This window comes from Myiozetetes cayanensis, unplaced genomic scaffold (assembly GCF_022539395.1).
Source record: "Myiozetetes cayanensis isolate MyiCay16 unplaced genomic scaffold, myiCay2020 scf9, whole genome shotgun sequence".
NCBI lineage: Eukaryota > Metazoa > Chordata > Aves > Passeriformes > Tyrannidae > Myiozetetes > Myiozetetes cayanensis.
In genome coordinates this window covers 18,771,342-18,798,670 of record NW_026088185.1, presented here as the reverse complement: position 1 = coordinate 18,798,670, position 27,329 = coordinate 18,771,342, and the positions used below count along the sequence as shown (strand labels likewise).

The 27,329-nt window shown below is 39.8% G+C and overlaps 2 protein-coding genes across 14 annotated transcripts in view; one reads left to right on the top strand and one right to left on the bottom strand.

Moving 5' to 3' along the window:
* FASTKD1 (FAST kinase domains 1) overlaps positions 1–2,805 on the bottom strand; it is a 49,232-nt gene extending 46,427 nt beyond the window's left edge. For 5 of the 10 annotated variants that reach the window (XR_007632094.1, XR_007632093.1, XR_007632091.1 and 2 more), the window contains exon 1: positions 1,011–1,091. The gene's annotated coding sequence lies outside the window, so the exon portion shown is untranslated. Of the gene's footprint in view, positions 1–283; positions 440–1,010; positions 1,092–2,266 lie in introns of those variants that run through there. The other 5 variants (XM_050340293.1, XM_050340291.1, XM_050340292.1 and 2 more) reach the window with 3 other exon arrangements.
* A 150-nt stretch (positions 2,806–2,955) lies between these two features.
* On the top strand, positions 2,956–27,329 carry PPIG (peptidylprolyl isomerase G). Of its 4 annotated transcripts, none has more exons than XM_050340296.1 (14): positions 2,956–3,165; positions 7,776–7,835; positions 10,657–10,736; positions 10,850–10,924; positions 13,074–13,181; positions 13,486–13,530; positions 15,395–15,482; positions 16,382–16,411; positions 16,505–16,644; positions 22,812–23,016; positions 24,032–24,199; positions 24,710–24,794; positions 25,634–25,770; positions 26,055–27,329. In XM_050340296.1, the coding sequence occupies exons 3-14, from the start codon at positions 10,676–10,678 to the stop codon at positions 27,172–27,174; spliced, it is 2,262 nt and encodes a 753-aa protein (XP_050196253.1). In that variant the 5' UTR covers positions 2,956–3,165; positions 7,776–7,835; positions 10,657–10,675; the 3' UTR covers positions 27,175–27,329. The 4 variants fall into 4 exon arrangements, with proteins under 4 accessions (XP_050196253.1, XP_050196256.1, XP_050196255.1 ...); XM_050340298.1 differs by lacking the exon at positions 2,956–3,165 and adding an exon at positions 6,873–6,955; XM_050340299.1 differs by lacking the exon at positions 7,776–7,835.

Sequence of the window (27,329 nt, the reverse complement as noted above, 5' to 3'; positions counted from 1 at the left end):
CTGCAATGGACCTTACATCCTCTATCCTATTGATGGGCAACGAGGATCTCTATCTAAAACAGTCCACAGGAATTTTCCAAATCTTTCTCTTTCTGGAAGTTATTGAGCAGATGCAAGTGATTTAGCCCAAACTTGTACACAATTTTAAATTGTAGTTAATTCTAATATCCTTTTAAAAGTACATCAGTAGAAAACATTGGATGTTTTCAAATTTGTAAATACATAGATTAAATGCAGGAAATTTGATCTACTTAAAGAACTATTTCTAAGGTGTTCCACTTACCGTGCAGTGTAATACACTTGAAGGACAAGAAAGTCCTTAAAATAATCTTCTACCAGTTGAAACACAATAAGCACTTTCAAGGCCGTATTACAATACACAGTAAGCCAGGAAGTCTTCCACAAATGGCAAAATGCGGACACCCGCCACTCCCCAAGCATAAGAACTATTAGAGATTTAAGTAACTAAGCCTTTAGAGAGATGCCTGTGCAGCCCAACCCCGCAGAGCCCCGGGGCCAGCGCCGGCCCCTCCGTCCTGTGCCGGGCACTGCCCGCTGCCACCTGCGCGCCGCCTTCTCCCTTCCCGCGGGGAATTCTGACCCAGAAGCGCTCAGGAAGAGCGCGGGAAATGGCTGAGCCGCCGCGCGGGCCTCAGGCCGGCGCTGGCCGGGGCGAGGGCGCCCATGGCCCCACTGCCCCCGCAGGCGGGGCGCGACCCGCGACATTGAACCCGGGTCCCGCCTCCGACACCGCCCTCACGGCGCCCGCCTCCGGGAGGCCGCTGAGGGTCGGCCCGCGAACCCCTGCGCGCCTGCGGCACCGGGCGGCACCGGGCGGGCAGGCGCGGGGCGGCAGCGGCTGTCAGCGCCGGCTCTAGCGAGGGCTGCGGACACGGCAAGGTCCAGCTCCCCCGGGCTTAAACAAGAAAGCAAAGGAGTCAGGGTCACCGGCGCAACGTTTGAGACGTGCCCGCCCCCGGAGAGCACACTCCGAGGGGCTCTCAGCTTACCCTTCCCCGGCCCTTCCCGCACTGGGGCCGCTCACCCAGCACACTCCGGCGCTCCACGTGCCTCTGCACCGCCACCCTCCGCGCGCATGCGCCAGCACGGAGCGCTGCCCGGAGCCGATGCCGGGAACCGCAGGGAGAAAGGGGAAAGTCCAGCCAGTCAGACTTCCCAAGGGAAATAAACATAACAGCTGAAAAGGTCCAAGGTCGTATTGATTATCGAGGTCGTATTTATAAAACCAGCGTTACAACGGTTTTATAACACGTTCTGAGTGGGGGAAAAAAGTCTTCCCTGCCTAGAAAAAGCACAAAGGGACTGAAGTTCAGGAAGGGTGAAGTTGAAGAGTTTGGCTTCGTTGTACTGGAATTAACGTTACTTTATCTTGCAATATAATTTTTTTATGCTTTGCAACAAAGATTAATTTAAAATGTATGAGTTCTAGAACACAAACATGTTGCAACAAGTTGTTGTATACACATAGCTCCAGATCATCTTTCTGGACCTTTTCTCACTGCCATTGATATTAACACAGACATCAAGAACGAATGACAACAATCTCAGATTGCTCTAAAATTTTATCTAAAATCACAACCAGGACTGTTACCATGACCAATTCTGACCAGCTGGTTTACAGCTGTCTATATTACAGCTTTGGGTTTTCTACTTTGTCTGTTGCTGATTTTGTATATACCTCCTCATATATTGGATGCTTATGAACATGGAACTTACTCAAACTAATAAAATACCCTCTATTTTATGTATTACAAGGTCTGTGGCATTTTAGAAAAACAGCATGTACATTTTTGACTGGATTTGTAACTGCAGAATTTGTAACTGGAACAGGTCCTGTATCCTTCTGCTAACAAATCCAGATCATCTCAGTTACAGTCTACAGACCCAAACCCTGTCAGGTGATCTCAAAAGGTGGCATTTATCTCTTTCAAGAATCTCAGGCCTTCTGCAAACTCACATAAGAATTCCAAGGCATCTGACCCCTCAGCTGCATAGGAAAACAATTCCACATTCATATATGAAGGGGATTTCTGCAAATCATATGGATTTTTCATTTACAAGATGCTGAACTCTTGACTTTTGACTTGTCAAAAGTGGGTAAAATAAAACAATGCCTAAACCAAATAAAAAAGGCTAGATAAAATTACATTAAATTTTAAGTTGGACACATAGGGAAGAAAGCAAGACTTCTGCAAGCATGCTGTGCTGAAGCCAGTGTTCATTCACTGAACAGAAGTTCACTCACCAGCTTCTTCAGGACTTCAGAACTCTTAGGGGTCAATTTCTCAATTTTATTTTTTTTTTCCAGATGTCCATAAGGGGAACATTTGTTTTTCCGGTTTCAAGAGTTTTCTCAACAGCCAGTCAAGTAACTTCCATTACTTCCCATATGTCTATGACCCAATTACCCGCTGGTTTGCATTAAAACCTAGCAAAGGAGGTCCATACTTCTATGCAAGTCTTTGTTAATCTTGAAGGTGCTTGCAACTTTATGCATTGTTGTAAACTTTCATGCCTCTATTTTTACAATATATTAACTTTGAATGGCAATACAGACATACGAGGTAATATTATCAGTAACTTCTTTTTTTCCCCCACAGTTGGCCTAAATTCCCATTTTAATTCTTTACAATCCCTAGCGAGGTGCACTGCTGGAGGAACCCGGAGCGCTTCCAGCGCCGTGCCGGGCGGTTCATTCACCAGCCGTGGCCATCTCCCGGGCTGCTCGCTGAGGCGCCGGCGGGGACGGCCAGCACCGCTCACCAGCACGTTTGGCTGGAAAGGCCTCGCATAGCTACAGCCGCTCCAGCCCCACCGGCCCTTCCCGCCCCGAGCCCGGCCGGGCCGCGGGCGGCGGGAGGGGCGGAGCGCCGCTGACGAGCCCGAGGAGGCGGGCGTCCTGTCCGTCCGCCGCTCCCGCTCCTTCCGAGCGGCCCCCGCCGCCTCCGGGCAGCGCTGTGCTGTCACCGCGACCCCCGCTCCGTCCCGGGGCCGTGGCGCTGCCGCCGCCGCTCCCGCCCGCCCCCGCCGTTCCGCCCCGGCCGCCGCTCCCGCCCTGCCCGCCACTGACGCAGCCGTGCCGCACCAGCTCAACATGGCGGCGGCGCGGCGCTGAGCGGCGCGGGGTGACGAGGGCCGCCAGGGGTGAGTGCCGCCGGGGCCACAGGCAGGGCCGGCGCGCCCGAGGGGGGGACCGCGGCTCCGGCCGCGCCGGGGGCCGGGCGGGCGGGAGAGGAGGAGGAGGAGGAGGAGGAGGAAGGAGAAGGAGAAGGAGAAGGAGAAGGTGGTCGTAGCGCCGCGGGGCCTGAGCCTCGATGTCGGCACGGGTGGGAGCCCCGGCCCCTCCCGGTCCGGCCGCCGCTCGGGGCGGGCGAGGGGCCGCCGCGGCCGCCCGCGCTCGCTCCGCGCACACTCCCCTCGTGGGGCCCCGCCACCCGGGTCCGAGGGGCGGGAGGGCCGCGGCGCATCTCGGGGGAGGCGGCCCGTGGGAGGGAAGGGGTGTGAGGAGCTGTGAGTGGGCCCCAGGCAGGCGGGAGCGGGAGCGGCGGACGAGGCCTGGCGCGCAGCGCCGGCGGTCGGGTCCGCCAGGCCAGCTGTGCCTCCCCGCTGCCTGGCGAGCCGCGGGTCTGTGCCTGCTGCGAGCGCCCTGCTCGGCCTCGGGTGCTGCTGGGGAGTTTGAATGAGTCGTCCCTCCTCCCCTAGACCGAAGAGGAACCGACCGGGCTGTCTGCGCGCCACATGTTCTCCTCCCCTCTGCAGGCCTCTCCCAGCGAAGGGGAGCCTCCAGGAGCTACCCTGGCTGGCAGGAGAGTCCTCTGCCTCTCTCTGTCTTTCGGGGGCTTCCTAAGGCGCTCTAGAGACTTCTATGAATATTGAGTTTCAGGCTCATTTTGTTTGCAGCCGTGACCAAATTAAAGTACTGTGTATATATGATTGTATTTAGAGGCACTGAGGAGGCTTTGAAAGAGGCTTAGGAGAAAAAGAAATAGTTCACTGAAACTATGGACAGAATATCTATTGTAATGCTAAACATTGCCTTTCAGTTCAGTCACAATTAGAAAATTTATCAGTAATGATAAAAAAGTAACTTTGGCCAGTAGTTGCCTAATGTTTGACTGCTTAAGCTAATTATATTTTAGTAATCATCTGAGAGCTGTCTTAAGAGAAACATGAGACCATTTTCTTTGCATAAAGTCTATTTTCTAAGATGTATCTTTTCTTCTGAGTGAATAGTTTGTGTTTTTTCATGGTTTTGTTTTATATTGCTTGCAGAAGAGGCTGTTCTTTGGACAGTGATAAATGTTTCTACATTGACTGTTCTGTAGAAAGTGTTGGGTTTTTTCCCCCACTATTTTGTTTCACTATTACCATTTGTTAATGCATTGGGGTCCAGTATGACTCAAATTTTTAGGTGCTACCATGATAAAAATATGATAACAATATGGAAATTACACATGCTTTATGAACCATTAGTTTATCTAAACTCACAGAGCTTGATTTATCAGGTTTTAAAAATGATTTCTAAATATTTCAGAAATACTGTGGTTTCTGTACACAAAGTAGATCTGAAGGCAAACATAAAAAGGATACCACCATCAGTAGTTCTCTGAGAGCACCCTTTGGGACTATATTTCTTATTAAAACTTCCTGTTTTTCCAGTCCTCTTCTGTGAAACAAATATTTTTTTAATTAGCTAGCACTCCTCAAGCTGTTATCAAAAGAATTTTTTCTTTCCCCTTGGAGCATCTCAGAAAATCTGTAGATTATGAGGGAATTTGGAGTGAAGAGTATGTACTGCAGTGGAGGATTTTCCTGTGCTGTAACATGCTTTCTCCACTACCAGTTCACTCCTCATGCTCTGTGCATTTGGGAGCCATCTTCCATTTAGGAGCAGAGTCAGTGAGTGCCAGGGAGAAAATCTGGCCATCTAATGCACTGAGGTTTAGGTAGGAGGCTGGGATGAGGCCTAGAAGGGATTTAGAGCTACAGAAGTAGAGAAGGGAGGAGAACATGAGAATAAAAGATGATAGAACGAGCTTTTTGTGGTTATGGTTGACAAATACGGGACAGCATTCAGAACCATCTCCTACGGTTGCATGGTTGTCTTGCCTTATTCGTGTCTTCAGTAGTGGGTAGGAAGGGATTCCACTGCTGAAATTAGTTTGGGATTTATGTGGCTTGAAGATTACACCCTGTGGAATACTTTTTTCCCCTTTGATACAATGCAAAAATTTACCTTTTCTTAGCACTTTATAAGTTGGAAAAAAAAAAAAAAAAAAAAAAAGGTACTTTTTTGTGCACAGACCTGACGGAAACACCATTATTTTTTCACAAATCATAACAGAAAAAAACAATACCTCCTGCATAAATCAGATAATGTAAAATTACTGCTAAGACTTGACAACTAAGATTTTTACTTGCTAGTGATAAGAGTGTGGTTAGATATTTTAACATTTTTTATCGCAGTTATCTCTTTCCTAGAAAAATAAAGGGGATGTTCTGGTAGGAACCTGTATTTCTCTTTCAATAGTTTAAGAGAATGTTACTGCCTTCTCAGCTGAATCTTACCCTCTCCCAGCTGAGGTGTTATAACTGACCGTTCATTCCTTATACCTTAGTACAAGAAGACTAAATTCCTGTTTGTAATTGTAAAAAATCATACTGAATGTGATATAAATGAGCTACCAGTGTGGAAGTGTTAGGGGTATGGACTGCATGTTTATTCAGGACCTATCTGTTTTCTTAAGTCTCCCTAAAAGGATGGCTGGCTATTGCCTCATGTTCATGGAAGACAGTGTTTCATATTGCCAGTATCTCTTAATTTGACTTCTTTTTTAGAGGGAAACAAATATTATGTCAGTTGCCCAAAAAAGACTTGTAGCATTATTCTAGAGAAGGAGACCTGATGGAAAGTGGTGTCAGTCACTTTTTGCCTGCAAGAATGTTGAAAACCACAACCATTTTGTGGTTGGCTTTTCTTGGAAGGGGCAGTCAGGTTGAAACCTATAGTGTGTGATTTCTAATGATGAGTAGAAAGTCTTCCTGCATAAATTTCATGGAGCTGTGTAGAAAGCAGATGTTATCTTCTTTTCCCATTGATATGTTACATTCATGTGATTGCAAAGACAGCATCCTAAATCTGAAATGTGTTCAAGTGTAGTAACTTATTCCTAAATATACTGACAACAAAAATCCTGTGCTGCTGATTAGTACAATGAAGCAAACCCCTTAATTTCCTTCAGTGTCATTGCTGCTAATATAGAGGTTTTGGATCTTGAAGTACAGAGGAAAAGATGGTGGTGTTTGGAGAAAAATGCTGAGGAAATTATGCAGTTTGAGAGTTGGGCTGGTTGGGTTTTTGTTGTTCATGTCTTCAGTATCATCCTAATAGAGCTGAATGCTGTCCCAGGAATGGAACCGTGAACAAATTTTCATGTCTCCCATTTTGTAATCATAATTTCATTGCCAGTTGAATCCATACTGAAATGAACATATAACATTTTCAGTCTGGGGCATCACTTTAAGCTGATATGTGCTGCTGCCGGATTTTTCCTTGGAATGGGGAAGAAAGGGTAGTTTTTATGCAGCCACAAGTAGCAAGGTAGCTACTTGTATGAAAGCTAAACACATGGGTGTAGGAGCCCTCTGTTCTCATTTCAGCCCACATTTATATTGTCTTCAAGAGACTGCAAGCACATCCTTAAAGAATGTGATATATTTTCAGTATTCATGCATTTGCATTTTCTGAACTCAAAGTTTTACTTAAAAATATATATCTGGAGATTCTACATTCTACTTTGGAAATATATATCAATGTAGTTTTATCTTCCTGCATTTGTAGATCATCTGAAACAAAATGCTAGGAATGTGAATTTATGCACTTTATTGTTCACTTCATTTGGACACTGAATGAAGAGCAGTGCAGAAGATAATTGTAAGTTGTTCTGTCCTGTCCTGGGACTGAAACAAATAAGTAGTCCCATGACCTGTTCAGCATAGTTACAAATAAAGTTGTTTTTTTCCCCTTATAAAACTAGGAAATACTCATGTTTTACTGCTTGCTGTCAGCTCTTGTGGGATGCATAACACATTGATACTTCACTTGATGTGCATCTGTGAGTGCTTTCTAGCCTGTTCAGTCAAAAGGTTCTAGTATATATTAAACTGTATCATTACTGGATCCTTGCTAGCACAGGTGATTTTGGGAAAAAAAAAATCCCCAAGATGTTTTTTGGTTTGTTTTTTTAAGCATGTCAATGCATATCAGTGATAATCCCTGGCAGAAAGATGCTTATGAACAGTTTGGGATAGTTATGTTTTTCCACTGACATAGATAATTTTGAAGGAGAACAGCTGCTGGCAGCCTGGCCTTGAGTTGGCCAGCTTTATCCTGCAAATATTTAAATAAAATAGTGAAGCTGATGGAGGTGTGAAGGGATATGAACCCTGAGGGACACAGTTGGTGAAACATTGGCTGTGGATGCAGCTGAAGTATTTTTGGTGTATTTGTCAACAAATACCAATATACTCTAAGCTGAACTGTAATTGTACTTTCAGAAGTAAAAAAAACAGGCTTGTTTTGGTAGATATACTGAAATGGTGTTCTGGTTGTTTGGTTGGTTTTGGGGATTTTTTGGTCATAGATTCCACTTAGACGAAGTAAGAGGCTTCTCAAACAGAAGGTGGTTGAGAATGATGAATGGATTGAAAATTTCAGGATAGTACTTGGGCTGTTACATTATCCTTTCTTACAGAGTTTTGAAGGAAGAAGCTGGCTGATCAAGATTGTCCTTCTGCATAGCACGTTTTTGAATGTACGTATAGTGAGCATCTTGGGGGTTGATTTCAAGTTCATATTCCCTTCGCTGGTAAAATTCCACCAAGTTCACAATTAAAAAACACAACGTATTGAGGTTAAGAGTATCCATGTTCTAACTGAAAGTAAGTTTTTAGTGATAAATAGCAAAATTCATTTAAACCCTATTGTTATCAGACATATAGCACTACTGAGCTTTACTTACAATTTTCTGACTTCATTCTTGGTATTTTCTTGGTGTTTTTCTTTGTTGGTATTTAACATTCCCCTGTACTTGCTTTTAGTACAGACAAGTTTTAAATGATCAGTATGTAGATGATGGTGTTTGGTGTTCAATACTGAAATATGAAGAAATGAATAGAAACTAAATTCCCTGTAATGCATCAGAAGGTCTGGCTGACAGTGCAAAGGATACTTTAGTGTATTGGAGAGGAAATGCTCACTTGGCTTGTAAAGTAGGTAGGATGAATGTCACTGGTATCTCAGCCTGGTTTGTAGGCAACATCAGCTCGAGAGTGAGGTGTGTTTGCTTGGCCTGGTGTTTGTTCATTCTGGGAGTTCATACTGACCCATTGACATACCTGTCATTTAGAATCAAGTGCAACCAGTATTTAGGGGATATTACTGGAGGATTTAGGGAAAGTGCAGGGAAAATTGGAGGTAATGGATAGAACATTGGCTAACTTAATTTGTTCCACTGTTCATGAGACAATGTAGAAGTAGAAAAATATCAAAATGAGAAAAGTTGGTGGGAATAAGGGCTTGGGTAGAATTCTTTATTTCTGATTTCTCTCTCTTATCCTGTTCTCTACAAAACCAAGTTAAAAATTGACTGACATAGGTATATTTATGTTTATTTTACAGTTTAGCTTTAGTCATTATCAGTGTTTGAAATAAAAGTTGTCATATATTAAGATAGTTGGCATTTATTTTGGCTACAGTACTGCATATAAACATTAAGGCATACCTGAATGTTTCTCAAGCAAATTGCTCATAAACCAGGAATTAAATCACTTCTTAGTCAAGCACTAGAGTTTGGGTACAGGCAGTCAATCAGTTGTGATATTGCTGGTCCTTAGATGTCTCAGTTCAGTTAAAACTGTCAGTTCTACCACCAAACAATATTTATTGTAGCATTTATTCTGAAGGGCATCCTTGAAAAAAGTATCCCCATGCAACTGTTTAGTCTGTTCTGCTGCTGACAGCGAGTTGATGGCTGTCCTTTGGACTGGTCTCTGTTCTCAAAGCTGTCTGTCTACTGCCACCTGTCTCATCCCTTCCCTTGCCCACACTGCCACCTTCCTTGCCCTGCCTCAGAGCTCGTGCAGCAGTGTGGGGACCTGGTCAGCCTCCTGCTAACTGAGGTCATCCAAGGGCTCAGCTACAGGCGTCGTCTCACTGTTTCTCTGCCAGGTTACAAAATTGGTTGTAATGGGAGAGAAGTCCTAATTCAGGGACGGGACCAAGCAGACTGAGATAAGCCTGCTGCTTTTGACAAGTGTCTGGCTTGTGTGAATGAATGTGTTGGTTACACACCTAGAGGGTATCGAGTGAGATTCTGCATTTTTTGAAGTCTTCCCTTGCTAAAAATCACATGAATAATTAATTACTGAGTGGTGTTTAATTTAAACTAGTCCTGCATTGTTCTTGTGATGTTTACTGTGTAATCTTGGCAAAATGTTAGGAATAACAGCATAATTAGAGAGAATATAGACTAGCACGATTGCACTGCTGTCTTGATTTCTTACAACCTCTTGTTCATAACCTGAGAGTTGACAGATGGTGACAATTGAATTTTTCAAGGCTGTTCTGTGGTACAGCTATGAGTGAAGCTTCAGGAGAGATGGGTACAGTGTGTCAGCTAGACTTGAACCATGTTTTCTGGCAATAAAAAATAACTAGAACTGAAAATCTATGGATTATATTCCAAATTCTGGAAAGGGTTCGCCAGTCTTACAGATCCTTTTGCTGTCTTTGTTTTTTTTTTCCACTCTGAAATAACTCAGAGGATAGAGATTTAGAAAAGGAAAAGAATATACATGTAAATAATGTTGGAAAGCCAGAGATGCAAATGGAATGAAGACATAGCTTGTTACACAAAAATAAAGGAATTTATATACTCAAAGATAAGGGAAAAATTGCATTAAAATTCTTGGTAAAAAATCATACAATCATTTAGGTTGGAAAAGACCCCTGAGACCGTTGAGTCAAACAGTAAACCCAGCAGAACCAAATGCACCATTAAACCAGGTCCTTAAGCAGCACATCTGCACATCTTTTAAGTATCACCATTGATGGTGTCTCAAAAGAGATAAACAGTGACATAAAAGGGAAAGAAACAAGGAAAAACCAAAATAATTTTACTTAACAGCAGTTCCAGAAGAACTACACCTTTAGTTTTTTTCATCTAGAATGGTTTGGGTCCTAACTGGAGCCTGATAACTGCAGTGACAGGAATCCAGATAATATATTCCTAAAAAATGGAATACTTAAGTCTTATCCATACCTTACAGTATCTTTTCCTTTTGTGTTTCCCCATCTGAACTATGGCAATCATGTTTAAATTTAACATTATTGCAGCAAACGTGAATAAAATTGCTCATTTGGGTCTACAAAATATGAAAATTACCTAAAATATTTTGCATTCTTAAAAATGCTTACCTTTACTGGTTTTTTGGTGGGTTTTTTTTGAGGGTTTGGGGTTTTTTTTTGCTTTTCTGCAGATTTTGTTGTCTTTGTAAAGTCTTCTGCATTGACTTACTTACACATAATTTCACTCCACAGAAGGAAAAACTAAATTTTATTTTTATTATTTACAGTATTTAAATTTCTGAAGCCATGGGAGTAAAGGTCCAGAGACCTCGTTGCTTTTTTGACATAGCCATCAACAATGTACCTGGTAAGAAAATGAAAACACCCATTTAGTAGCATAATATTCATATAAGATATATATAAGAATAATTCAAATACCATTTAACTTCATAATAAATATGGTGTGCTTTTTTTTTCTAGCTGGAAGAGTGGTCTTTGAATTGTTTTCAGATGTGTGTCCAAAGACATGTGAAAATTTTCGCTGCCTTTGCACAGGTTTGTAGACTTTACAATTTATTCTGTAATTTTTAATGTAATATCTTGTTAGCTAGTTTGATGGTTGTTATTTTTCCTGTTATTATACCTGACATTTCCTTTCAGATAAAAAGAAGTGAGTTAAGCATTGGTTCTTGCCATCTCCAGAGATTTAACTGATTTGTCATACACATATAATGTGGAATCCAAGCCAGTTGTAGCTTTGGCTTAGTGCGTTGCAGGGAGTATATTCTAACCAACTTTAAATACAGACACAGTAAGCTGATTTTCTGTTACTAGCACAGATATCACTGTTCACATTATATAACATCATCCAGTCTTGAAAGGTAGCCATAAGAGGTCAACCATGCAGACTTACTTTTCAGTCTTATGTTCCTTTGAGGTATTTGAAAAGTATTGCTGGTATTTGTTAGTTGTTTTTTTCCTTTATTTTAATTTCTTTATGGAGAGTGGGGATTTCCACTCCTATGGAAATTCAGTTTATTTCTTGAAGAAACTACTGAGAAGATTCTCTCCTGGAAGCATTTCCAAACAAATTATTTTCTTGTAGACTGCATACTTTTGTTGCAAATACTGACAGTTTAGGAAAACTTAAAGCTATTATCACAAGAATAATTTTATGAATACGTAAATAGCATATCTTGTTTCTGTCTTCAGCTTTTTCTGCTTCATTTCCTTCCAGCTCTGTTATTTTTCAGGTCAAGGTCTGTTAATAGTGAATAACTCAGCAGTACTAATATGATCTGAATCAGATGTGGATGCATAATTACATTCATGTCAAGTTTACTAAAACCTGTAGTGCACCATTCATGATGTCTGCAGGAATGCAAGTGTTATCTGATCTGACATAGGCTTACTGGCACAAAATCAGATTTTCAAAATTTGTTAACAAATCAGAACTTTAACGTGATGATTTTAATGGCTGTGACTATGTTAGCACGTGACTATGGCATTCCTGATCTGCTCTCAATTGGCCAAAAGTCAGATTATTGCATAAAGGTGTTATTTCCTGCTACTGCCTTAAGTACTACTGAGTTCATACTTTGTTACTGCCATCCATAATCAAAATCAGATCCTGAACTATTTTGCTACTTTAACACATAAGAATAGTGAGAAAAATATATGGGCAGAATATTTGTGATACTGATCATCAGCAAATTAATTCAAATTTTTTATTTTATTAGTTTTCCTTACTCATCTTTTATTTTGGCAACTTTGAAAAGTGTATGCTCTCTTTGTAAAACAGGGTCCGAGAGCTCCATGTTTACCTGGCATACCCGTGTCAGGCATATGCCAAGTTAGTGGAACATACACAACTTCACATTTATCAGAGTTCCTATCAAAAGTGGTTTTTTCCTAGCTATACAAATCCATATGGAGGCTCCAGTCTGTTACAGTAAGTTCAGAGGCAGCTGCCCTTGACAAAAGCTGCCAATTTAGTAGCTCAAGATACGGTTATAGGAATATACAGTCTAATGGTTTGCCAGCACTGAGAGGAAGAGCTCTTCCCGGAGAAGAGATCTCCCACTGACTGCTGTTACCTTGAGGTTGGCTGTACCATTCACAGGACCCACCAGGAGCCACTCACCTTGCTAACTCGGCAGAGACTTTGTCTGTTTGAGGGTAGCAGGGAAGGGGGATAGTGTTGTAGCTGAAGCAGAGAGTCTGTTTAAGCACAGAGCTGATGTGAGGGAGGAAGATAGCAGTTTGTAATCAACGAGCAGGGGAGGGAACCAGAGTCCTCCTCCTTCCCACACCTCTGTTTTTGTTACGAGCCTTTATGTTACCTTAACCTTACCGTGTTGTAACTGAAGATCCGAGTGTTTCATGCATGTTCCTGAGTAATACCAGTTACCATAAACCTCAACTGGATGTTTAATTTCAGTCAATTTGCATGGAAGAGAGTAGAGTTGTATACTAATGTCAGTAAGGAGTTCTGATATAACTGTGGAGATAAAAAGTAGTTTCTGCTTTGCTTTCTTAAATGCCAGTTTCTTACAGGTATTACAGGCAAGTGTCTACCTCACAAACCAGTTTGTCATAGCTTAGTAGGTGATTTTGATTAAGTTGCTTATGTAGCACTTTTTTGTAGGAGATTCTACAGACATAGACAGTAATTTTTGGTTTTGTTCATTCTCTTCTCCTTTAGGTGAAAAGGGTACAGGAAAGTCCACCCAAAAGCCATTGCATTACAAAAGTTGTCTGTTTCACAGGGTTGTGAAGGACTTTATGATCCAAGGAGGTGACTTCAGTGAAGGTATGATGTGAATCTTTGAAGAAAACTTGAATGCTTATGGAATAAAACATTTGCAGAAGTTCGGTGTAGTGTCATTTACTTATATTAATTATTCTGTGATATCACTACTTTTTTCCCTTTCTTCTGCATAAGTCCAAGTTTACTCTTTGGACAACAAAGATGCATCTTGATTTTGCATATCTTGAAGAATAATGTCAGTGACTTGGATGCAGTTGCATCAACATTTTGTATTATAATGCACCTTTCACATAACATGACTCTTTAATCACTACTTTGTTTTAACTGTCACTTTTCCTCTTCCAAGGAAATGGCAGGGGAGGAGAATCCATTTATGGTGGCTTTTTTGAAGGTAAGAGTTTTATCAGTCTGCTCTATTTTGGTGTTATGATAATCAACCACCTTTTACATTCTGTAGTCTCTGTTCTGTAAACCTGAACTCTGTTGTTGGGGATTTTTTTAAGCTTTTATCTGACCTTAGAGGCCTTTGACTGTCCAGTTTCTGTTATTTTGTTTTACTTTTTAATGAATGAAAAATTAAAACAGAACTCCTTTGTATTTGTCTCTTTTACCAGATTTCCTTTTTAATTGCTGTTCTTAAACGTTTACTTTTGACTTGACCCACTAGCTAAAAGTTGGGGATTGTCTTCTTTTCAAGTGAAAAGGAGAAAGGTGTGATGCAAATACTTATTTAAAAGAATGCCTAAAACCCTGCTTTCCTAAGCCCAAGATGAATTAATGATAGAGCCATCTGTTTTCTCACAGTCCTGCTTCTTTTCCTGCCAGTGTTGCAGAAGTTGCAGTTGCTGTGTTTCTCAGCCTGTATCTGTCCAGAATATAGTGAAACATCTCTGTTCTTGGAGCAGTTTTTGTGTTTCACCTGGGCCCACGTGATGGGCAGCTGCTACCAGCAGGCGAGGTTATGCTCCTCTCTCCTCCCAGACAACACTTCCTTTAACACTGGTTCTTGTCCAAGCTTGCAGCACACAATTCAAAGAATTATTCACTGCTGTAGTAGGGCCAGGTGGAATTTTATATTAGACCTTGAGCATAATCAACAGTTTGCCACTGCCTAAAGAGGGAGGAGGCCTTACCTTGCACTGACTGTCCAACAAAACTTTCGACTGATTCAGCTTGCTAAAATGCCTAAAGATTATTGCAGAAAAAAATTGTCCATATTATTGAATGGATCCAGTGAAATAATTTGGCAAGCATCAGAACAAACACAAAGGAGTAGCAGGGTTTGAGGAAATGTACGACTGGGGGAGATGGAAGAAGGAGCTCAACCTTCACTTACATTCTGGCAGTTGCAGGTTGGTTGTTCAACTCAGCCACCATGTGAAACTGAATTCAGGGGAAGTTTGGCTTTTGTGCATCACTTAAGCAAGTCACCATAGGATTAGACTGGAATTTGATGCTGTGCCAGTTAACCTTTGTACGGTGACTGGGGAGTGGATGGGACTGTCCCTTTCATGGCCAGTGACAGTGTGATGTAAAAACATAGCATTAGAAATGTTGTATATTTTTCTTGCTCGTTCCTGCCACATCTATCCAAATAGTATTGAACAAATGTCCTCTCTCTGAAGAGTGTGCATCCTCCAACAGCCTTTTTGCTGTTTTGAGAAAGGAGGGAAACAACTGTCTCTTGCAGGTGTCCTAAATGAAGAGGAATGATTACATTTCGAACTTCTTAAATTTCAGTATCACTGGGATTTAGTTTGAACTGTTGACAATTATTTGCTCATAAGAAGTAGGATTCATTCAAGTTAAACTGATTTTCTTCCTGGCCAACTTGATAAATTCGTCTCTGTGTCTGAGAGACAACAGAAGATGTTTGGGATTGCTGTCAAACTGGACATCTGTGTGTATTAAAAAAATAATAAAATAACAAAATGCCTGAAATTGAGGGGTTTCTTAAGAGTTAATGCACAGCCAAGAAACAACTTCTCCAAAGAAAGTGTGCAGTATGTGCCAAATAGAAAGAGCAACAACTTAAAATTATAAGGTCTAAGAAGACAAATCTTTTGAACAAGAATACTAAAATTTTTTTCCCCTCAGGCTATAAACCATCGATTCATATTTTTTGATCTATTTTTAATACATTATCTCACTCACATGACTAGCAGATATATTTAATAAGGGTGAATTTACTTAGATGATAGCATTTACCTAAGCATATATAGTATATTTAAAGTAACTGAAAACTCTTTCTTTAGATGAAAGTTTTGCTGTAAAGCACAACAAAGAATTTCTCCTTTCAATGGCCAACCGGGGGAAAGATACAAATGGTTCACAGTTCTTTATGTAAGTATTGAAATGTGTGTGTGGTTTGCTATTTGTAAGCTGTAAAGGTGATCCTTCTAAATATTGAGGACTAGCTGCTGTGCAAAGCCAAAGTTGATGGTGTTTCACAAAGTTGTATGAAAGTAATCATTTTCCTAATGTGCTGTTTAGGGATCCTGACTATTTTTATCCCTTTTGTGTTTAGTGCTTATTGTCTGTGCAAAAGGGCTCTTGGTGGTTCTCAGTAGCTGTGTTCTAACTTGGCCAATAAAGCAAACCTGTTAGTTCCCTGTAGAACTCTTATAACTTTATCTAATAACTGCTGTCTGGAAGGAAGCAAAACAGCTCTGGAGGCTTTCAAAAGTAGTAGAGGGCTTTTTTTAGTCATGAAATAATTTTCCAATATGGTCTCATTTATAGTTAAAACTTAAATCTTAAAATATATTGCAGTGGACTCTTCTTTAAATATAAATTATTTACAGAAAACATTCTCAAAATACATCACTCTCTACCCATGTTTCATGGCTTTAGTTAATGTAATGAGTTAAGGATGTCACCTACCATGAAACCCTTATTTTGGGATTTCTGTGTGATCATAACTGCAGTCATCCCAGTTTTCTACTCTGCCATGACTGACATCTGTATGCCTTAGTAACTCTAGCAGAGGGGAAAGCTGAGGGAGAGTCCATTCTACTTCTGTGTCAAATAATCTGTAGATACAAATATTTTTTTCTTCCGGTGTTTTGTGATTATTTTCAAACGTGTAGAAGATTATTTGCAGTTTTCTTGCTGTGAGATGGGATTTTTGTATCTGTTCTTGGTATCTTCATATGTGTAGATGACATGACTTCAAATGCTGACTGCTTTTCACTAACACTGACTTTGTTTTTCTCTTTTAAATTAAAATCTGGAAACAACAGAACAACTAAACCTACACCTCATTTAGATGGGTAAATATCTCTTTCCTTCTTCTTACATTTGTTTGGGAACTGCCTCAAGAAAATTAAGTACTAAGAATTCTTATTTTTATTTAAATTCCTCAGACATCATGTTGTTTTTGGACAAGTCATCTCAGGTCAGGAGGTTGTGAGAGAAATAGAAAACCAGAAAACAGATGCATCTAGTAAACCATATGCTGAAGTACGCATACTGAGTTGTGGAGAGTTAATTCCAAAATCCAAAGGTAAAGTTAAACTCTACGTTTTTATAGATGCAAACTGAGAGGTAATTTTGTTTGTTTTCTTCTGTGTTGGTTGCTTACAAAAATATTTAGACACTTATTTGTGATGGATGATGGGGCAATTGGTGAAAAGGTGAATAACATTGCAGAGCGGTTTGTCCTCTAAAGACCTTAAAAGTTGTTGATGCAAAAGACACTAAAGAGCAATCACATCTGCTTTCTTCGAAGCTTCTTCTGTCTTGGCTTTTCTTATATTAGCTAAATTTTAGTCCAAAGTTGGCAAGCAAGTCACAGCAAGTAGAGTGCTTTGTTAAACATAACACTTTTTGGAAGGTAGTGAACTTGGAATTGGCTCTTTGGCTCCTACGCTTTGATTTACCATAAACTATATTCTTAAAGAGGAATATGGCAGAACCTGTCCTTCTTTCTGGAAGGGATGCTCTGCTCTACTGTTTTAGAACTGAACATGGTATGAGAGCTTGGATTGAGCCTTATTTTGTAAGAGAAGCAGAATCTAAGATGTTGCTGTCACAATGGAGAATCTCCCAGGATGCTTGTTTTGTAGGAACTATCATGGGGATCACCATGCTATTTCATTTGTTGGTCCTGTGAAGAGTTGCACCAAGGATATTGAAGCACAACACAAGAATAATTGCTTGTTTGGCCTAAGGAACATGCAAACATTCAAACTGGAGCTCCTTGGGTTTTCCCCTTCTTTTTGATACAGTTCTGTGATCACACATTGTGGTATCTCACACAAAGGCTTTGGAGTCTGAAGTTACTTCATCAATACCTCAGAATTCCAAGCGAAGTTGTGTTATGGCTCCTGACTTCTCAAAGGTTCTAAGTCAGCCTGTGTGTGAGGACACAATTGTGTTTTTTCTGGACAGTACTCAGGAGCATAGTGTCTCTTGGGAAATGCACAGGTGTTGTAATTAGAAAATAAAACAGTGCAGATATGGGATGAATGAAGCTGGTGGATGACATACATACCATATATGTCTTAACTGGGTTGCCACACTCCCTTTTTAGGCCAGTTTAGAACACTTGAATGACTAAATGGCGCTGAGCAGTCTGATGACTTAAAGCCATTAAGCAGGGCTTTAAAGTACTTTTCATCGAAAGAGCGAATGAAATAAATACAAAAAAATGGGGTTTTCTCTTTTACTTCTTCTAAAATAGAGTGGGCTTCTGGAAAGACGTGACAGTCTTACCCTACCCATTTGTCTGTGTCCTTTTTTCTCTTGACTCAGTCCTGCTGCGTTCCTGGCAACTGGTGTGCCATGGAGGGAAATTGATGCCAAGGTGATGGGATAGCCCACTCCATAAGGCTCAGTGTTAGGTAATGGTGGGCAGTAGGAGTGTTTGGAGAACAAGAAGCCTTAGGCACCAGGGTCAGGCTGTTGGAGGGCAGAGCTGAGTGTGGGGGAGACAAAGGCCCTGATGGGCACTAATGCAGAGCCAGCCTGGTGAAGATGCTGCCTGACAGACTGTGGTGGAAATCCTAGTGAGTGGAGAATCCTGCTTTTGAAAGGGAAAGGCTGTGTGTGTGTAGGACCTGCAGAGGGAAATGAGCCACTACTGTGAGAGATGGAGCTGTTGGTTGAGTGCACAGCATGGAACCACTGATGAGCTATGCTGACCTGGGGCAGTGGAAATAGGAGGAACAGTTTGACTACACATCAGCTGAAGTAAATTTGCCAAGCTGCTGTCCAAAGGTCACAAGTGGAAGAGGAGAGGCCCTTGGACTTGTCAGTGAATGGAGGTAGGCCAGGGAATCTAGATAGAAGGAGCTGTTTCTGGGACACAGTCAGTGTCATGGAAGATGATCAACAGAGAGTCATCTAACAGTGGACTGTTTTTAGTACAGTACTATGGGAGGCAAAAGGGAACAGATTCTGTGAAATACAAAGCAGTTACCAGGGGAGACTGCTTCTAAAAATTTGCTGTTAAGACAAAGGAATAAGGAGGTTGCCTGTGAGGGAACTACAACGATGAAATTTCTGTGGGAGGGTACATTAGGATAGCAAGGGAGTCATAAATATTTATTGCTTGAACTTGTCTGGCAGGCAACACAAAGAAAGGAATTAGATGGTCTTTATGGAGTGAAAATAGAACTGGTACTTGAGTTTAACAGGAAAGCCAAGGTAGCACTAGTAGAAGGAATCACAATAGAAGTTAGGTGCTTGGTATGAATGTTTTTCTCTTAGATAAAGTTGAGGAAGGTGGTCTGATTTTTGGTGTCACGATGAATAGCCAGGTGAAGTGCTTTATGAATGATGCAAATCATCTCCTTGTGTACAAGAACTGGATTTATTTAGGGATGAGTGTATGATGACTGAGCTACCTTACTGGATGCCATGAACTGAATAGTACAGCAGTCACAACTACATATTGCAGAGGCCTATACGAAGTTTTTACTTGGGATTTGAGAGGATAGAAAAGTAAAATGTTTGTTGTATTTTCCTTTGTTTTTCTTTTTTTTTTTTTTTATCTTTAAAGTTGGAAGAATTAGTGAAAATGAATGAGAGAAGTTAAATTATAAAGGAAGAATCTCTCTGGCCAAGTGGTATCATTTTTAGAAGATCTTCAAGTTCCAGGGAAAATCCTGAGATCTGATTAGAAAAAAAAAAAAAATGGGAAGAAAACCAAGTATTAACCTAGTATTTAGAAAGGTCATTATGGACTAACTAAGCTAATATATTTCACAGGAAAAACTGTGGAACAAAAAATGTAATTTTAATTTTCTTAAGGACAGGTGGGATTTTGATACTAGCTGACAAAGTTTTGCAGAAGAGGACCTAGTTAACAAGCCTGACTGTACTGTTTGAGGTCATGACTTTTGCTTCATCAAAGGTATTTCTGAGATGTTTTTAGGAATGTAAGGCACTGCCATTCCAATCCAAAACTGAAAAAAACCCAAGTGGCTTTGTGAGTGGACAGTTTTTAACAAGAGCCTCTAATGAAGATTTGTCACAAGAAGTGATTTTTTTTAAGGGAGTCTGCACAGGGCAGTGCAAGGCTTGATTCACGATCTTGGCTGATGTCATAGAATTAGTGCTTGTAGGAGTGTGGTTTTTGCAACTAAGGCAGATTATGGCTGCATCCATAATTCATCAAGGAACAGTACTGTAATTAGGTAATTCTGTCAGTACAAAAGAAAGTATCAGTACAAATTATCAACCACTGATATAGAGTACAAAGTTACTCATTTAGGAATTACGAAATATCTCTGAAATAAGAGCAGTCATGGCAAGTGGTGATCCTGGCAAGTCATGTCTTACCTGGACTTCTGATTTGCATATCCTCCATTTCTCTTTACTTATGCATTCAAACCCTTGAGCACTCATTTTGTCTGCAGGCTTGTCAGACACCACTGTTAGCCCCCTTTGCATAGGCTGGTTGCTGTGAACAGTTGTTTCAGGTTTCTCTGTTTCAGATTTTTTTTTCCCTAGTGAACTGACCACTAGGTACAAACTGTGTTGACTGTTCCAAGTGAAGCTGGAGGTGGCTTTTTTTTGTCTTTTTTTTTATTTCCCCTTCCTCTGCTGTTGCAGTGTGGTAGATTGTTTGTCTGCAAAAACATCTATTCCAGAGGCACTGGGGATACAGGATTCCTCACGGTGACAATGTCATCTGATCAGCAAGAATCAAGTGTGGTGGTGTCCCCTAATGCACACCTCTGAGGACTTGACTAATGTGTATGATTTTCATTGTGAGAAACAGTCGGTTCTTGAACAAGCAGTGAGAGATATAACAGGAATTCATGGCAAATAATGGAGGCAAAATAGAAAAAAAGAGCTGATGCTCTGAACAGCAGGCAACCAAACACTGGAAAAAATTATCTGAGAAAATAACTATCTAAATCTCCTGAATTAAAGGCACCCTTTTTCTGGAGATTGCTGTGGTCCAGCACAGGTTATTTGATTTGATATAAGGTAACTAACTATTTGGTTGTCACTGCTGTGAATTACAAGATGACATGATTTGTTCTGACTTTTGTGTTTACTGGCTAGGTAATTTCTTAATTTCAAGTCACGGGGTTAACGTAAGACTTGCTACAGTCCCCAACAAGCTGAGACGCAGAGAAGACTTGGCTGTGTCATGCGGCATGATCATGTAATTCCCGAAGTCTGGCAAATGCTGTACGTGACAGGGAATGGAGTAGGAAGTGATATATCTATTTCAGATGTGGTCATAAGTTGAAACCTGATCCTGAAGTTAATGAGCTGGAACAGTTGGACTGTAAATAGAAGTCTGTTTCTCAATGACCTTCATGCTGCAGGATTGGTCTCATTTGTTGCGATCTGTAATTGGCCAGCACCAGGTTGGTTCAGTAGTCAAAACAGCATTTGCTGCTGGACCAGATAGTTAGATGTCTCCAGAAAGTATATCCAAACTGTCTTGCTGGATACTCTCTGTGCTGTGTAAATAGTTCTGGGCCTTTTACTTTTGTTTGAGGTTTGGGGTTGTTTTTTGTTATTTGCTGCATGTTAAGAAACACATTATATTTGTTGAGGTAGTTGCTCACTAACATCATAGCCTCCATTTTTATGTATTACCTACTCATTTTAAAATAGTAACTTTAACTACCTGAACTTGTTACAAGAATGCAGGTAAAACTGTCACATAGTTTTTGACACATGAAGGAGGGAGAAAATGTGGGAAATCACTGCATTTATTAATGCCTTATTCAGACATTTCTGAAATTGATCTTGGAGACATCTTGTTTAACCTGAAGGCATGTAGGAAACAATGTAACTTTCCTTTGACTGGGCCAAAACTGGAAGTTTTGAATAGATAAGAAACATTTGACTTTTTTAACAATTTTTGGTTTTTTTAGTGTTTGGAGGTCAGGTGAGGTTTTTCATTTTGTTGTCACCCAGCCTGTGTGACATTTGTCCTCGTTGATTGAAATTAATTTGAAAAATACTCAGTTTTCTTTTATAAATATGTACTTGTTACATTCTCTGAATTTATATGTATTTACACAATCTAAAACTGATATAAAATATTAAAGATACTTTCTATTAAATATAGTGCTTTAATAAGGATGTTGAGCAAAAGTTTGAGAAAAGAACAGCAGTTATCTTGGTCTGGACCTACAAGAGAAGTAAGAAATATAATTAGATCTGTCTTTTGGAAGCGTTTTGCAAGAAGCCCTAAAAAACATCTGATGAGGACCAGCTGATTTCAGTCAGCAGGCTGTCCTAAACTGATAATACTACTTGCTAGTTGATGCTGCACTCAGAAATGACCTGGAAGACTCATGTACTCTATGCAGTACAGAGGTTGTTTTTCAGTCGGTTGTCAGGCTTTTGTTGGTCTGTAACAAATGAGACTTGGGAACAAACACATAGAAAACACTGTGTATAAGTCATGCAGGTATGACCTGTCTGTGGTGCTGACCTGAAAACTGAATGACATTTAGAGCAATGGAATTGAACTTCATCCACTCTACCAGTGTGGGGATTCAGTAACATTAGAACGTGGGGAAAAAAGTATCCCTAAAACGTATGACCATAAAAAGAGAGTTTGAGCTTGTTTCTGTTGAGATATGTCCCACTGTTTGATGCAGTTACGTGAATTAAGCCCGTTGTTGTAATCCAGATGTTTTATCTCAGCCAGTTCTTTTGGAAGTGGGTGTTCTGCATCACTGTGAAGAGGAAATCTGTCACCACTGTATGTATCACTGCATTTTGAATGTGAGACCCGACAGAATAAGACACTGAGCTCAATTCCATGAATACTCAGTTTAGTCTGTACCACTTATCTTCTATTTCAGAATTTCTCATTAGTGATTTGAATAGATTTTATATGAAGTCAGATTAAATGTGAAGCCAAAGAAACTTTTTTATAAACACTTTGTACATTAATTTTAAATAATTTCTTGTATATAGCTTATGTTGTATCATTAGAAAACTTACATGGTTCGACATATCCTTGGCAGTACAAATTTTATGCTTAAATTTTCATAAATACAATTTTTTGAAATTTGTTACATATTCTAGACATACCCTTTACTGTACTCGGACAAACAGTGTTTTCTCCGAAATTTCAGTTTAAGTAATTTGATGAAGTAGTGTCATGGCACAATTCTAAGAAGCTGAGACAAATACTCGGTAAGTTGATTTTTCTGAGATGAATTTCTTTGCTATTCTGATTTAAAGCCAAGAAAGAAGAAAAGAAGAGGCACAAGTCGTCTTCCTCATCCAGTGACTCTGAAAGTTCAAGTGATTCAGAATCATCTTCTGATTCCTCATCGGATTCTGAGAGTGCTTCGGAAGAGAAATCTAAAAAGCGAAAAAAGAAACACAAAAAAAATTCCAAGAAACATAAGAAAGAAAAGAAAAAGAGAAAGAAAAGCAAGAAAAGGTCAATATTGAGATTTTTTGTTTTGTTACATGTACACCACACAGTACCCTTTTTTTATAACTACAGAATAGTATTCTGTAAACAACATAGGTTTGGAAGTTCAGGAGACAGTTTCCGTATACAAGCATAAATTTTCTGCTGTGATGGTAAAGGGTAGTTTTCCTTTGTATGTGTGCTGCAGCTTGTAATGCAGTGAAGGAATGGACTAGACTTACTTGGTTTGAAAAGTTGCAAGAATGCTTGGTTTGAAATTAATGGTGATAGCTTGTTTCCCTAAATTCACTTCTGTACAATTCAATTTAAATTATATGCAGTGGAACTTAAGAGACTGCAGTATGGAGCAATAAAAGCAAAATTAAATGTAAAATCAATAAATTAACATTCTTAAATTTTTTTCTGTTTGATATGCCAAAACTCTTGCAGTTTTGCTGGAAGATAATGAACCTTAGAAAGCACTCTTGTTTCCCAGAACGTTCTTTTTAATCTGATAGTTTTGTTATAGTTCAGTGTGAAATACAAGTTGTGTTGGTGCAAGTCGCATTTTTCTAAGCTAGCGGTAAAATTTAAGAAATGGTCACTTAGAGCAGTGCTGCCTAAACACTGTTTCTTTGGGCCTAAGCTCATTTCACTTACATTTGTAAACTGCTTGGAGTTACAATGGTCTGTAGACAGTTATATATGCTAGTGTAAAATCTGAATTTTACTCTTCTGATTGTGTTTTTAAAAGAAAAAAATCGAACAAAACCACTGTGTCTCAATAGTAAAGGTATATTCAGTGTTGCACCATTGAAATTCATAGATAAAAGGTGTTAGAAATCTACTGCAGTTGTATATTTTGGAGCAAAGATATTATAGGGGAAAAAAAAGTTGCTTCTGAAATAGCTTTTTTTCTGAGATTCTCGTGGTATCCTTGTGTATTGAATTAAGAGAATTTCTGACTTATTTAAATAGATTAAAAGGTCTTCCCTCATCCAAATAACTCAAATTATTACATGCTTTTTATACAAAAATAAAGCTCTTCCAGTGAAAGTGAAGATGAAAACACTGAAGCACAGCCATTATCTACTGTCCGTCCTGAAGAAATTCCTCCTGTACCTGAAAACCGGTTCCTGATGAGGAAAAGTCCTCCTAAAGTAGATGACAAAGAAAAAGAGAGGAAAAGCAGAGAAAAGGAAAGAGAAAGGTAATATATCTGTTTTAAGTCCGACTATGTGCTGACAGTGGTCTGGTCACATTACTATTTTAGAACTCTAATGTTGAATCTTTTCCCTGTTAAGCAGTTCCATGTTGTGAGCAATGCTGGATGAAAAATGGATTTCTCCCTTTACTGGCAACTATTGTCTTTGTCCTGGAACAAAGGCTTAGTCTTTGAACATGGTTTTAGTGAATAAAAAATTTATAATGACTGACTCAAGAAAAGCAAAGTAAAATGTACTGCAATTTCATTTAGAATTTGTTGGAACTGTCCAATCTGAATTTATAATTTATTCTTCTTTAAAAATGGAAAAACCTGGATATTTCCTAAAATATTCTGTGGTCACAAAATCTGAAGTTTTACTGTGTGTTTATCGCTGTCTGCAGTAACAAAATTGTGTGTTTTCATTTAGTTTCATTTTCTGAAGAGGTTTTAAAATTTTTCTCTTTCCTTCTTTCTTACTGTTATAAATAATCCCTCTTTTTTAATTGTTTTTAGTAATCTGTCGAATTCACAGTCAATGTACCAGAGGAGACTGTTAGTGACCAGATCTGGAAGGAAAATAAAAGGAAGAGGACCAAGGGTAAATGTTTACGAATATGTTCTCCAGAATTTCGAAGGTGGTAGCACAGCCTCACTGCTGGTGTTACTAACCCTTTTCATTAGGATAGTTGATTTTAAAAAAGGGCAGCATAATTGATTTGGGGACTGAGGCTTGAAGGAAGACAGGAAGGAAAATTAGATTAATTACCTGTTTGCATACTGAGTCTTTTTGAAGGAGGGGGTGAGAGAAAAACTTAAAAATGCTTTATTTGTTTTTCTGTTTATTCTTACAATTAGGTCAAAAAGGGTTCTAGTAAACACAGAACCAGTACATCATAAGTGCCAGGAATGTGGGAAAGACTTCTCTTCTTTTTGGCAGGGGGTAGCTGTCAGATTAAGTCTTCTGATATTCTGAAACCATATGTTATGTGCTGCTTGTATTAAATGTTTTTAGTAACTGAAGTCTCTATCCCTCAAATTATTAGTAAAATCCATAGAAAATTTGAAGTATTGTTTTTGTGTTTCTTGTCAAAGATAAGAAGAATTCTAATTGTTGGAAAAGAGAGTTGCGTTTGTGGTAATTAAAAGCAACAGAAAACCTCTCATCAAACTACAAAAATCCTGAAGCTGAAGTTAAAAACAGTTACTTACTGAAGTTAAAAACAGTTGTTTGATCAGACATTTTGTATTCCTGCTCTAGCTGAACATGAGATTTATTTGTCAGTAAGTTAGTGACTTGTCCATGTAAACTTGGGATATACACCTGAAGTGTCATGGCAGGTGTGATGTGGAACCGACTGCCAGGGATAACAGTCTTGCTTAGGTATCCCAACATGTGAAATCCAAACTCACACACAATTTCCTCTCTTTGCCTCCAAGCGTTACCGGACGCCTTCCAGATCCAGGTCAAGAGACCGTTTCCGACGCAGTGAAACTCCTCCACATTGGAGGCAAGAAATGCAAAGAGCTCAGCGAATGAGAGTGTCTAGTGGAGAAAGATGGATAAAAGGGGACAAGTAAGATTATTTCTTTCTGGAATATATGCACTGAATTTTTTTATTTATATTTAAAAGTAATACCTGTCATCTTAGATTTTCAATTACAGTTACTTTCAAAAAAAAAGAGAGTGCTGACTTGGTTATCCCATTACTTAACTGTGCCTGATTTTACTGATGCTACTATAAATACATAGTTAGACCTGATGTGATTTAAGTTGTGAGGCTGTCTCACTTCTGACTTATTTTTTTCAGAATGGAGGGGATTTAAAAAGTTTAAAAAACTTTATCTTTCTCTCTCCAAGGAGTGAAATAAATGAAACCAAGAAAGATAATCAAAAGAGCCCAGGAAGAGGAAGAGAGAGAAAAGTATCAGACCACAGACAAGTTTCTGAAAGTCCAAGCCGAAGAGGGGAAAAAGAGAAGAAAAAAGATCACAAATCCAGCAGTAGAGACAGGGAGACAAGAAGGAATTCAGATAAAGATGATAAGCATAACAGAAGCAAGGCCAAGAAGAGAGCTAAATCTAGAAGCCATAGTAAAAGCCGAGAGAAATCAAAAAGTAAAGAAAGAGACTCCAAGCACAGTAGACATGATGAAAAGAGAATAAGATCAAGAAGCAAAGAGAGAGACCATGAGAAAGGCAGAGAAAAAGAAAAGCGTTATGATTCTAGAGGGAGAGATAAAGAAAGAAGTAGGAGCAAGGAGAGAAGTAAAAGGGCAGGCTCAAGAAGTAATGAACAAGAGCATAGGAAGAGCAAAGACAGGGAGAAACGAAAGTCAAGAAGCAAAGAGCGTGAGCATGGCAGAGGAAAACACAGTTCCAGCAGCAGAACGAGGGATCGAAGCAAAAGCCGAGACAGGGGTAGGAGGGGAAGATCAAGAAGCAGGGACAGGGATCGTAGTAGAAGTAAAGACTATTCAAGGAATAGAGATAGAGAAACAAGACGAAGAGGAAGATCAAGAAGCAGAGAAAGGAGAGGTACACCAGATAGATACAGAGGAAGAGAAAACAGGAGAAGGAGAGACTCAAGGAGTTCAGAGAGGGATGAAAGTCAAAGCAGAAACAGAGATAGGTATTCAAATAGGGAAAGTAGAAGCTCATATAAGAGGAATGATAGTGAAAGCCAAAGGAAGAGGCGTTCAAAAAGCCGTGACAGTAGTAGTCCTGAGTCTAGCAAAGAGAAGAAGTCTAGTAGAGATCAGGATAGAAGTCCAGATTCAAAAAAGAGACCAAGTAGCAAAGAGAGAGAATCAAAAAAGTCATATTCACGCAGCAGTAAAGAAAAGGAAAAGACCAGATCCTCAGCAGAAAAAGAAATAAACCAAAAATCAAAGAGTCAGGAAAGAGATCATGCCCCTAGTAAGGATAAAAAGTCTGATCATGAAACAAGTCCTGGAACAGATGACGACAGGCATGGATGAGTTTGTGGACTTAATGTTTCCATTGTCTCAAAGTTTTAGAGACGTTTTGGGGAACGCCTTTTTTAAAGATGCGGACTTCAGTTTGGTCTTTTGATAATCTAAACCTGGATCATTTGTACTGCTAAAGTTTTAATAAACTTGAAATGAAAAACAAA

Bases quoted from the DNA above. Each gene is read 5' to 3' on its own strand.
- PPIG (XM_050340299.1), top strand. From the start codon at position 10,676: ATGGGAGTAAAGGTCCAGAGACCTCGTTGCTTTTTTGACATAGCCATC. The intron at 13,182-13,485 runs GTATGATGTGAA...TCCTCTTCCAAG, and splicing joins AGGAGGTGACTTCAGTGAAG to GAAATGGCAGGGGAGGAGAA. The intron at 16,412-16,504 runs GTAAATATCTCT...TAAATTCCTCAG, and splicing joins CCTACACCTCATTTAGATGG to ACATCATGTTGTTTTTGGAC.